This window comes from Oncorhynchus clarkii, chromosome 18 (genome assembly GCF_045791955.1).
Source record: "Oncorhynchus clarkii lewisi isolate Uvic-CL-2024 chromosome 18, UVic_Ocla_1.0, whole genome shotgun sequence".
NCBI classification, from domain to species: Eukaryota; Metazoa; Chordata; class Actinopteri; order Salmoniformes; family Salmonidae; genus Oncorhynchus; species Oncorhynchus clarkii.
This window is the reverse complement of record NC_092164.1, coordinates 28,848,480-28,860,955: the sequence shown is the minus strand read 5'-3', so window position 1 is coordinate 28,860,955 and position 12,476 is coordinate 28,848,480. Positions and strand designations below refer to the sequence as shown.

At 43.8% G+C, this 12,476-nt stretch overlaps 1 protein-coding gene across 1 annotated transcript; it reads right to left on the bottom strand.

The window, feature by feature from the left end:
- Positions 1-6,754: 6,754 nt before the first annotated feature.
- LOC139372552 (uncharacterized) lies at positions 6,755-10,690 on the bottom strand. The gene is made up of 4 exons (XM_071112289.1): positions 10,444-10,690; positions 8,606-8,947; positions 8,323-8,429; positions 6,755-8,193 (listed from the first exon to the last, which is right to left on the bottom strand). The coding sequence occupies exons 1-4, from the start codon at positions 10,526-10,528 to the stop codon at positions 8,182-8,184; spliced, it is 546 nt and encodes a 181-aa protein (XP_070968390.1). The 5' UTR covers positions 10,529-10,690; the 3' UTR covers positions 6,755-8,181.
- Between the last annotated feature and the right edge of the window lie 1,786 nt (positions 10,691-12,476).

Sequence of the window (12,476 nt, the reverse complement as noted above, 5' to 3'; positions counted from 1 at the left end):
GTCCCATTGACGGGGGTGATGCAACCAGTCAGGATGCTCTCGAGGGTGCAGCTATTGAACTTTTTGAGGATTTGGGAACCGATGCCACATGTTTTCAGTCTCCTGGAGGGGGAATAGACGTTGTTGTGCCCTTGACCTGCTCCACTACAGCCCTGTTGATGTGAATGGGGGCATGTTCAGCCCTCCTTTTCCTGTAGTCAACAATCAGCTCCTTTGTCTTGCTCACAATGAGGGAGAGGTTGTTGTCCTGGTACCACACTGCCAGGTCTCTGACCTTCTCCCTATAGGCTGTCTCATCGTATTTGGTGTTCAGGCCTACCACTGTTGTGTCGTCGGCAAACTTAATGATGATGTTGGAGTCATGCATGGCCACACAGTCGTGGGGGAACCAGGAGTACAGGAGGGGACTAAGCACGCTGTTAAGGTTTTCTTCCGGCGAAGGAGAGGAGGACCAAACTGCAGCGTGGTTATTTCGATACATCTTTAATAAAGATAATAACGAACAATACAAAGACACTAAATGTAACGTGAAAAACCGAAACAGCCCTATCTGGTGCAAACAAACACAGAGACAGGAACAATCACCCACAAAACACTCAAAGAATATGGCTGCCTAAATATTGTTCCCAATCAGAGACAACGATAAACACCTGCCTCTGATTGAGAACCACTCCATGCAACCATAGACTTTCCTAGACTACTATACTATACCACAATCCCATAACCTACAAAAACCCCAAGACAAAACACACCACATAAATAACCCATGTCACACCCTGGCCTGACCAAAATAATAAAGAAAACACAAAATACTAAGACCAGGGCGTGACAGAACCCCCCCCCCCCAAGGTGCGGACTCCCAGCCGCACACCTAAACCCATAGGGGAGGATCCGGGTGGGCGTCTGTACACAGTGGCGGCTCCGGCGCAGGACGTGGACCCCACTCCAACAAAGTCTTAGTCCGCTTAATTCGCGTCCTTAGATTGGCGACCCTCGCCTCCGACCTTGGCCTAGTAACCCTAACAAAGGGCCCCACTGGACTGAGGGGCAGCTCCGGACTGAGGTAGCTCCGGACTGAGGGATAGCTCGGGACTGAGGGGTAGCTCGGGACTGAGGGGTAGCTCGGGACTGAGGGGTAGCTCGGGACTGAGGGGTAGCTCAAGACTGAATGGTAGCTCAAGACTGAAGGGTAGCTCAAGACTGAGAGAAAGCTCAGGACTGAGAGGAAGCTCAGGCGGGTTGATGGCTCTGGCAGATCCTGGCTGACTGGTGGCTCTGGCAGATCCTGGCTGACTGGCGGCTCTGGCAGATCCTGGCTGACTGGCGGCTCAGGCAGATCCTGGCTGACTGGCGGATCCTGGCCGAATGGCGGATCCTGGCTGACTGGCGGCTCTGGCGGATCCTGGCAGACTGGCGGCTCTGGCGGATCCTGGCAGACTGGCGGATCCTGGCAGACTGGCGGATCTGGCGGATCCTGGCTGACTGGCGGCTCTGGCTGCTCCATGCTGACTGGCGGCTCTGGCTGCTCCATTCTGACTGGCGGCTCTGGCTGCTCCATGCTAACTGCCGGCTCTGGCTGCTCCATGCTAACTGCCGGCTCTGGCTGCTCCATGCTGACTGGCGGCTCTGGCTGCTCCATGCTGACTGGCGGCTCTGGCTGCTCCATTCTGACTGGCGGCTCTGGCTGCTCCATGCTAACTGCCGGCTCTGGCTGCTCCATGCTAACTGCCGGCTCTGGCTGCTCCATGCTGACTGGCGGCTCTGGCTGCTCCATGCAGACTGGCAGCTCTGGCGGCTCCTTGCAGATTGGCAGCTCTGGCGGCTCCTTGCAGACTGGCAGCTCTGGCGGCTCCTTGCAGAGTGGCAGCTCTGGCGGCTCCTTGCAGACTGGCAGATCTGGCGGCTCCTTGCAGTCTGGCAGCTCTGGCGGCTCCTTGCAGACTGGCAGCTCTGGCAGCGCTCGACAGGCGGGAGACTCTGGCAGCGTTGAACAGGCGGGAGACTCTGGCAGAGTTGAACAGGTGGGAGACTCCGGCAGCGCTGGAGAGGAGGAAGACTCTGGCAGCGCTGGACAGGCAAGGCGCACTGTAGGCCTGATGCGTGGTGCTGGCACTGGTGGTACTGGGCCGAGGACACGCACAGGAAGCCTGGTGCGGGCAGCTGCCACCGGAGGGCTGGTGCGTGGAGGTGGTACTGGATAGACCGGACCATGCAGGCGCACTGGAGCTCTTGAGCACCGAGCCTGCCCAACCTTACCTGGTTGAATGCTCCCGGTCGCCCTGCCAGTGCGTCGAGGTGGAATAGCCCGCACTGGGCTATGCAGGCGAACCTGGGACACCGTGCGCAAGGCTGATGCCATGTAAGCCGGCCCAAGGAGACGCACTGGAGACCAGATGCATAGAGCCGGCTTCATGACACTTGGCTCGATGCCCACTCTAGCCCGGCCGATACGAGGAGCTGGTATGTACCACACCGGGCTATGCACTCGCACTGGAGACACCGTGTGCTCCACAGCATAACACGGTGCCTGCCCGGTCTCTCTAGCCCCCCGGTAAGCACAGGAAGTTGGCGCAGGTCTCCTACCTGGCTTCGCCATACTCCCTGTGTGCCTCCACCGAAGATATTTTTGGGGCTGACTCTCGGGCTTCCATCCGCATCGCCGTGCTGCCTCTTCATACCAGCGCCTCTCCGCCTTCGCCGCCTCCAGCTCTTCTCTGCGGCGCCGATATTCTCCAGGCTGTGCCCAGGGTCCTTTTCCGTTCAAGATTTCCTCCCATGTCCAGAAATCTGGATTTCGCTGCTCCTGCTGCCGCTGCCTGTCACCACGCCGCTTGGTCCTGTTGTGGTGGGTGATTCTGTTAAAGGTTTCTTCCGGCGAAGGAGAGGAGGACCAAACTGCACGTGGTTATTTCGATACATCTTTAATAAAGATAATAACGAACAATACAAAAACACTAAACATAACGTTAAAAACCGTAACAGCCCTATCTGGTGCAAACAAACACATAGACAGGAACAATCACCCACGAAACACTCAAAGAATATGGCTACCTAAATGTGGTTCCCAATCAGAGACAACGATAAACACCTTTCTCTGATGAGAACCACTCCAGGCAACCATAGACTTTCCTAGACTACTATACTATACCACACTCCCATAACCTACAAAAACCCCAAGACAAAACACACCACATAAATAACCCATGTCACACCCTGGCCTGACCAAAATAATAAAGAAAACACAAAAAACTAAGACCAGGGAGTGACACAAGCACCCCTGAGGGGCCCGCGTGTTGAGGATTAGTTCTACAGATGTGTTGTTGCCTAACCTTACCATCTGGGGGCAGCCCATCATGGAAGTGCAAGATCCAGCTGCAGAGAGAGGTGTTTAGTCCCTAGGTCCTTAGCTTAGTGATGAGCTCTGTGGGCGTTATGGTGTTGAACCCTGAGCTGTAGTCAATGAACAGCATTCTCACGTATGTGTTCCTTTGTGGTTTTAACTGAGACGTTCATGTATGTGGACAAGTGTGTAAACTGATAGCTATCGCTATTGTTTCCATGTTTTGAGTAGGCAACACTTAACATGAACTTTAATTCTATGTATTTAATTGTAATTTCTTCATTTTAGTGTCCTATTTGGCATAAAACATTTTAAATGTCCCTGTTCTCATGATTTACTACTTGGAGGACCCCAGCAAGCTCCAGAGTGTACTTAGAGAAACTGTAATTGTGGAGTTATTAGATGTATTTTTGTTGTGGAAGTTTTTTGTATTTTGTGTTGTTTTTCTCACAGTCTGCTGATCTGCATGGTATAAATAAAAACCCAAGTTTATTGGAGTTTTATTTAGTACAATTTATGTACAATGAAATGAATTACTTAAAAAAATCATACAATGTGATTTTCTGGATTTTTGTTTTAGATTCCGTCTCTCACAGTTGAAGTGTACCTATGATAAAAAATTACAGACCTCTACATGGTTTGTAAGTAGGAAAACCTGCAAAATCGGCAGTGTATCAAATAATTGTTCTCCCCACTGTATGAGATGAGTAATGTAGGGTATGTAAACATTATATTAAGTGGCATTGTTTAAAGTGGCTAGTGATACATGTTTTACATACATTTTCCATTATTAAAGGCTGGAGTTGAGTCATTATGTTGGCAGCAGCCACTCAATGTTAGTAGTGGCTGTTTAACAGTCTGATGCCTTGAGATAGACGCTATTTTTCAGTCTCTTGGTCCCTGCTTTGACGCACCTGTACTGACCTCGCCTTCTGGATGATAGCAGGGTGAACAGGCAGTGTCTCGGGTGGTTGTTGTCCTTGATGATCTTTATGTCCTTCCTGGACATCGGGTGGTGTAGGTGTCCTGGAGGGCAGGTAGTTTGCCCCCGGTGATGCGTTGTGCAGACCTCTCTACCCTCAGTATGTGTATTTCTTCTCACAGAAATAGACTTGAGAGGTTTAGAGAGCCCACCATGACAAGAAAAGATCGGAAAAGAAAAGAGAACGGGAAAAAAAGAAACAAGCACGCATGAGAACAAGAGCAAATAAATAAGTAAGAATGACAAGTCAACAAGATTGTTTTTACCATTTAAAATTATATTTTAGCACTGATGCTCAAACCGAACCATCTTTCCTACCTACATATTGATGATTGAAATTGGAAATAACACAATGTCAATTGTAATGTATTTTTTTCTTAAATTTGGGTTGAACTATTATCCATAGAAAACAAACTCTACTCTTTTGAGCCACGTAACAACACCTTAGTGTATGTGAAATGTTTCAGCAATGTTTGGATTTAATATAAATCTGTATTGTAGATGGTCTCTCCATGATAATTAACAGGTCATGTTCTGCCTTGATGAACCTGTAACACACAGAATGTATATTCAATAAACATGAGATTTCACTTAGGAGAAAGGACAGAGGAAAGAGGGTGCCCTCTGGTGGTTTGATGCACATAGGACAGCATTTTCCTGCAGATCACATGGGTGACTTTCAGTAACATAATGGGTCCAAATGGACGCCTAGGCCTAGACCCTACATCCTATAGATTTTGCAACCAATATGGTAACAGCTTCACCTTTCACTCGAATAGGTTATGTGGAAGTTTCATAATTTTGCTTATTGCAATCAAGTCATCTAAGATCTCCACAAGTGCGTAGGGCATAGAGTCTAGGAATCCATTTGGGATTGGGCCAAAGTCTCCAAAACAATATCACAACAAAACATAAAAGGAAATATAAAACATGAAGATTGTGGATATTGTCATCTGTTTGTTAAGATTATTTTAGCTGGAGTCTCCAGCGTGAGTGAGATCGAAAAAGTACATTGTCATTTTATGAATAGGTGATTTGTAATATAGGAGTGAGTGAATGTGTAATAACGTACCAAGGCATACACTCATCCTCTTCACCATGCTCTACGACTGGTTAATTTTCTCTTGCTAAAAATAGAGTTCAGAGATTGAAGATCAATCTCCTAGTCGTCCATTCGGCCACAAGATTTGCCACCAATACGCCTTATAGGACACATCACTGCACTCTGTACTCCTCTGTAAATTGGTCATCTCTGTATACTCGTTGCAAGACACACTGGTTGATACTTTTTTATTAAACCCTCTTAGGCCTCACTCCCTTATCTGAGATATCTACTGCAGCCCTCATCCTCCACATACAAGAACCGTTCTGCCAGTCACATTCTGGGTAAGGTCCCCAAAGTATACACATCCCTGGGTCGCTTGTCTTTTCAGTTCGCTGCAGCTAGCGACTGGAACGAGCTGCATCAACCACTCAAACTGGACAGTTTTATCTCAATCTCTTCACTCAAAGACTCAATCATGGACACTCTTACTGACAGTTGTGGCTGCTTTGTGTGATGTATTGTTGTCTTTACCTTCTTGTCCTTTGTGCTGTTGTCTGTGCCCAATAATGTTTGTACCCTGTTTTGTGCTGCTACCATGGTGTACTGTTGCCATGTTTTGTTGCTACCATGTTGTTGTCATGTTGTGTTGTTACCATGCTGTGTTGCCATGTGTTGCTGCCATGCTATGTTGTTGTCTTAGGTCTTTCTTTATGTAGTGTTGTGTTGTCTCTCTTGTGTGTTTTGTCCTATATATTTTTTACCGTTATTTTTATTTTTAATCCTGCCCACGTCCCCGCAGGAGGTCTTTTCCCATTTGGTAGGCCTTCATTGTAAATAAGAATTTGTTCTTCTAACTGACTTGTACTCATAGCTGACCCACAAATGACCTTTGATTGTAATACTACTATAGTGTCCCATAGCAGAATTTCTGCTCTCACAATGCTCTTGACACTGATAGAGTCCTTGGACATTTTCATTCAGCTGTTTGATCTCTGTGACGACTTCCCTGCTTTTGATGTTGGGGTTCTCCATAGCTGCCTCGTTGACAGTGGAGTACCTAGTGAGTGGAGTACCTAAGCTTAGGATTTTTCAACTGAAAAGCGATGGTACCAGGAAGTTTCAATATGACCACATTTTCTCGGATCATACTTTATGTTACAAGTGAGATTCATTGGTGTGCCCTCTCTCCCAGTGATAGCTACCCTTGGGCACCCCACCTCCAAAGCATCTGGAGGAAAGACAATGCTTACTGATGATTTAGATTTTTATAAATACTATTTAATATCAGTAAACAACAATAAAAAAGCACAGATCTGTAATAGATGTTAAACAAAATGTGTAAGAAGGTTTGCGTTCCCTCATAAGAATTGTTAGAGAAAAGCCAATATGCTGTTGCTTTCATGAGAAATTTATGTAAGACCAATACACAATTAACACATGAGCACCAAATACATTATAGAAAAATAAAGTAGTTTGTCTAATATCAGCATGGTGATACCAAACAAGGCTTAACCAATATTAACATGAACCATAATCAATTCTCCAAGTGCCTGGGTGCTTGCTGTCATGTGATAAGAACTCGGTCAAAGACTTGTGTCTTTAGCCTGGGAAGGGAGGCTAATAAAACGGTCTTCACTTGTTTTGTGGCAACAACTGGTGCATGGTAGTCTCCTCCTTAAATCTCCATACCTTTAAAGTTTACCCTACGGCAGAAGTGGTCATTTCCACTCATTTAAATGTGTAGATATGGTTTTGCTGAGACATTAATACATGTAAACATATAAAGCGCTTTGATAATTGCTGTTGTAATCATCAAAATAATGTTTGATTGTTTTATAAGATTGCAGATATAGTGCACAAATGTTTATGTAGTTTGTCAGTTTATAATGGTCAAATGGCTAATTTCCATATATTGTATGACACACCATGCTTTTCTTATCTAGAGTTTTTTGGGGGTACACATAAAATAACTCTGGGGGAACACCTCTATACAACCAAAATGTATTTGGGGAAGCTCTGACCTAGTGGTTTAGCCAATAATTCACACGGAATATCGCTCAGTTTCGCAATTCATAATAACTTCTTTCAAAATACTGTAAACCTACAGTATATAGTATTACAGTGCACTCCTGAGCCTTCAAATCAAACTGAGTTTAGGATAAACATCACAAGAAATGCATATCCCTTTACTCCTCCTCACCTTTCCAACCACATAGACTACTACTATAGCACTGTTCACATAGCTTCAGGCCTCCGTTTGTTTTTGCAAATGCTATGTGTGGTTTCCTGTCCTGTATTGGCATTTATTCTAACAGACGCCAGACCTGAAAGGTGTAGAGCGATAACCCACCATGACAAGAACAGGGGAGAGAACAAACAAACAAACAAAAAAAAGGCATGTATGGACAACTAGAACAAAAAGTATGACAGTGCACTCCTGCGCCTTCAAATTAAACTGAGATATAATGAACATCACAAGACTACCAGACCCTTTTATACTCCCCCTCACCCTTCCAACCACATGGACTGCGACTACCTCTGTTCACATTGCTTCAGTCCTCCGTTTGTGCAAATGCTATGTGTGGTTTCCTGTCCTGTATGGGCATTTCCTCTAACAGACACAGATCTGAGAAGTGCAGAGAGATAGCCCACCGTGACAAGAACAGGGGAGAGAACAAAACTAAACAGAAATAGGCACGCATGCCAACTGGAAAAAAATTGTGATCGAGCGAACAAATGAGCATTCCATTCCATTGAAATTCCATGAAATTGAATTTTTTTTTGACGTCATCTGCCATCAGCTACCAGACCAGCTCAATGATTAACCTGTTAAACACAAATAATCATTAATAAACAAGAGACTTCACCCCAAAAGATCTACATTAAGTTATGATTGGCTGCGAAGTATAAATGTACAAGTGCATTTTTTCTGTGTTACTTTGTTATTGATCTTGCCTCAAGTAACTCCAGTATTATGAGAAGGGACCACAGTATTGTTCCAGTGCTGTATGTCCAGTTCAGTCCACCATTGTTGGCCTTTCTTTGATCAACTATTGGATCTGCTGTTATAGGGTTAGAAATCAAAATTAGTGATTAATTGGTTGGTTTGTTGATTGTTTAATTGATTGACTGAGGATCATGCTACATGGTTGTTTCACCTTAGTTGGATGTTGTTATTGTAAGTCACTGCGGGTTAGAGTAACTGCTAACAAAAATTAACTGAAAAATGTAATGGTACCTTTGACTGTGATATTTATGTAGTGTCCCATGGCAGTATGGCCTCCCATTTCACATACTGCATTGCACTGATAGACTCCTCGGTCAGCAGGGGTCAGTTCTATGAAGTATGTTACAACATGTCTATGTCTGACACTGTGGTCCTCCATAACCATCTCGTTGACAACAGTGAGGTACTTGCCGAGGTCAATGAGCTTGGGACACTCTTCCAAAGTGTGATGACACCAAAAGGCATCAATACGACCACATTGTTTTGTGTCATACACTGCCTTACAGGTGAGCTTCAAGGGCATGCCCTCAGTCCCAACCATAGGAGTCTTGGTGTACTTCAACTCTACGGCACCTGAAGTTTTTGTGGAAAAAGTATATAACTCAGCTCCAAAGCAGATCTACATATACAGTGAGGGAAAAACTATTTGATCCCCTGCTGATTTTGTACGTTTGCCCACTGACAAAGAAATTATCAGTCTATAATTTTAATGGTAGGTTTATTTGAACAGTGAGAGACAGAATAACAACAACAAAATCCAGAAAAACGCATGTCAAATATGTTATAAATTGATTTGCATTTTAATGAGGGAAATAAGTATTTGACCCCCTCTCAATCAGAAAGATTTCTGGCTCCCAGGTGTCTTTTATACAGGTAACGAGCTGAGATTAGGAGCACACTCTTAAAGGGAGTGCTCCTAATCTCAGCTTGTTACCTGTATAAAAGACACCTGTCCACAGAAGCAATCAATCAATCAGATTCCAAACTCTTCACCATGGCCAAGACCAAAGAGCTCTCCAAGGAGGCTGGAATGGCTACAAGACCATCGCCAAGCAGCTTGGTGAGAAGGTGAGAACAGTTGGGGCGATTATTCGCAATTATAAGAAACACAAAACAACTGTCAATCTCTCTCGGCCTGGGGCTCCATGCAAGATCTCACCTCGTGGAGTTGCATTGATCATGAGAACGGTAAGGAATCAGCCCAGAACTACACGGGAGGATCTTGCCAATGATCTCAAGGCAGCTGGGACCATAGTCACCAAGAAAACAATTGGTAACACACTACGCCGTGAAGGACTGAAATCCTGCAGCACCCGCAAGGTCCTCCTGCTCAAGAAAGCACATATACATGCCTGTCTGAAGTTTTCCAATGAACATCTGAATGATTCAGAGGACAACTGGAGGAAAGTGTTGTGGTCAGATGAGACCGAAATGGAGCTCTTTGGCATCAACTCAACTCACCGTGTTTGGAGGAGGAGGAGGAATTCTGCCCATGACCACAAGAACACCATCCCCACCGTCAAACATGGAGGTGGAAACATTATGCTTTGGGGGTGTTTTTCTGCTAAGGGGACAGGACAACTTCACCACATCCGAGGGGTCAAATACTTATTTCCCTCATTAAAATGCAAATAAATTTATAACATTTTTGACATGCATTTTTCTGTTTTTTTCTGTTGTTATTCTGTCTCTCACTGTTCAAATAAACCTACCATTAAAATTTTAGACTGATCATTTCTTTGTCAGTGGGCAAACGTACAAAATCAGCAGGGGATCAAATACTTTTCCCCCTCACTGTAACTACTTTGTTTTTGTAAGCAAGCTAGTTTATTAAGGGTGGGTTAGAGTAATTGCTAATAAAAATTGACTGAAAAATGGGGCTCATGGGGCTCATCTAGTGCACATTTCCTAGTTTATTAGGGATTTTTTCTGAGTATATCTGGGTATTAAAAGCATTGAATACTATCTAATCTAAACACAACTATCATACCTAGGGTTTTACCCTGTCCCACTTTTGAGTCAAGACACTTGTTTGTTTATTACCCACTAGTAGCACCATGAGTACTCACCTGTGTCTAGAGAAGGTGACACACAGAGACAGAGAGACACTGTCAACAGCAGGGACAGCACTTTAGATCCACGGAGCCAAACCATTTCCAAACACAAGCTCTCGAAACTGAAAGTTGCTTAAACTGATGTACACCACGTGAGCTATATGTTATAGATGACCAACAGTTTAAAGTACCATCATAGACACACAATAACTAAGCTCTCATCTGCAGTCTGCTAGATTTGTCCACCGAAGAGGCTATAGAGCAAGTTAGAGCGTGTGTGTGTCTTCCTTGTGGGTGTGTGTAGGCGTAGAGTTCCAGTGGAGAGAAAGAGGCTGTCTGACAACCAGCAGAACAGCAGTGTATGGGGCTCATCTAGTGCACGTTTCTTTGTTTGAGGAAACTGTGGTATATTTTCTCAAGTCCAGCAATTCCAGTTTTGAGTAATCTTCCAAATCTGATTGTGCAAAAACATATGTTATATGCTAACGCTAACATTTCAGTATACGCACAAAGATGGGCAGTATTTCTGTTGCATGTATTTGAAATACAGTATTTCAATTGATTTTGAGTTTCTTGTCATTTGTATTTGAAAGGCCTGAACAAAATCATCCTCTAATTTGGAACAAGATGATGGTATTTCAGAGAAAGGTATTTTCTATTTTCAAAATAATCAAAACATCTTTCGGTAACATTTAATGATAATGGGTCCTCATCACAATGTAATTACATATGTTATTACACTGTATTGTGATTAATTGTAATAGTACTGTAAAAACATGTAACTGGTGGTAATTGAAGTATGTAATTACAGACCTGTAAGAATGAATGCTTGTTACCATGCATGTTGCAAATGTTATGTTTCAGATAGTATCCCAACCATATATCAGAATGCACCATATTTCAGCCTGTACATTTCATGTGATAAGTGTTAGCCATTTTAAAACCGACCACCTCATTGACACAATTCTGCAATAAAGGGCTCTGGCATCTGATGCCCAGACCCAATTGCAAAAACATGTTCACAAACGTGTTCACAAATGGTTCACATCAATTAAAAGGGCATTTGACAATGGGTCAATTATTTTCACCATCATTTAAATGTTGTTAGACACATTTATCCTTTAGACCCCAAAATAATTAGAGAATGATGCTGTAGATTACTGAGAATTTTCCAAATATAGCTAATTTTCTCACACCTTTCAAACAAACAGACATAGCTCAAGAACAAAGCACAAATACTTTGTCTACATCCATTCAGCATCGTCTACACCCTCTTAAGCCTTAGCTGTTTTTAAAATCAAATTTCACTGCTTGCATCAGTTACTTGATGTGGAATAGAGTTCCATGTAGTCATGGCTCTATGTAGTACTGTGTGCCCAATTTTTCAGTTTTTGATTTGTTAAAAAAGTTTGAAATATCCAATAAATGTCGTTCCACTTCATGATTGTGTCCCACTTGTTGTTGATTCTTCACAAAAAAATACAGTTTTATATCTTTATGTTTGAAGCCTGGAATGTGGCAAAAGGTCGCAAAGTTCAAGGGGGCCGAATACTTTCGCAAGGCACTGTATATTTTTTTACATGGTTTGCAACCTGATATGTGACGTATATTAACGCCAAAATAACATGCAAAACAGGACAGACCACCCCAAAAAAACATTGGCTAAAAATATGGGGCTCAAAACCACCCTGAATGACAGGTCACCACTGGAGTGAACTCATTTGTCACTTCAGCATCTGCCACACAAAGTTAAAACCTTTTACCTGTGTGCAGATGGTCCTGGACCTTCCATTTTGCAGTTATTCAGTAAATCCCCCAGAGGGCAGTACAGCCCTAATTCTGATTACATAATCTCACTCTTACTATATCGGCATCTGGTCTAACACTCCCAAAACTGTGTCTACAATAAGCTTGACCCCAGGCAGCCAGAGGAGATTACATTTCCTCAACTACTCAGACACAGACACAGTTAAAGTAAGTCTCGATCCCCTCACCCTTCCCTCAGGAATTAAACAACCAGGCAACTGAGGCCAGAGGAGGCACCTTTT

Excerpts from the sequence above, each read along its gene's own strand:
- LOC139372552 (XM_071112289.1), bottom strand. The coding sequence starts at position 10,528 with ATGGTTTGGCTCCGTGGATCTAAAGTGCTGTCCCTGCTGTTGACAGTG. Across the intron at positions 8,948-10,443 it reads GTCACCTTCTCTAGACACAG|GTGCCGTAGAGTTGAAGTAC; the intron begins GTGAGTACTCAT and ends CAAAAACTTCAG. Across the intron at positions 8,430-8,605 it reads CATAAATATCACAGTCAAAG|CAGATCCAATAGTTGATCAA; the intron begins GTACCATTACAT and ends ACCCTATAACAG.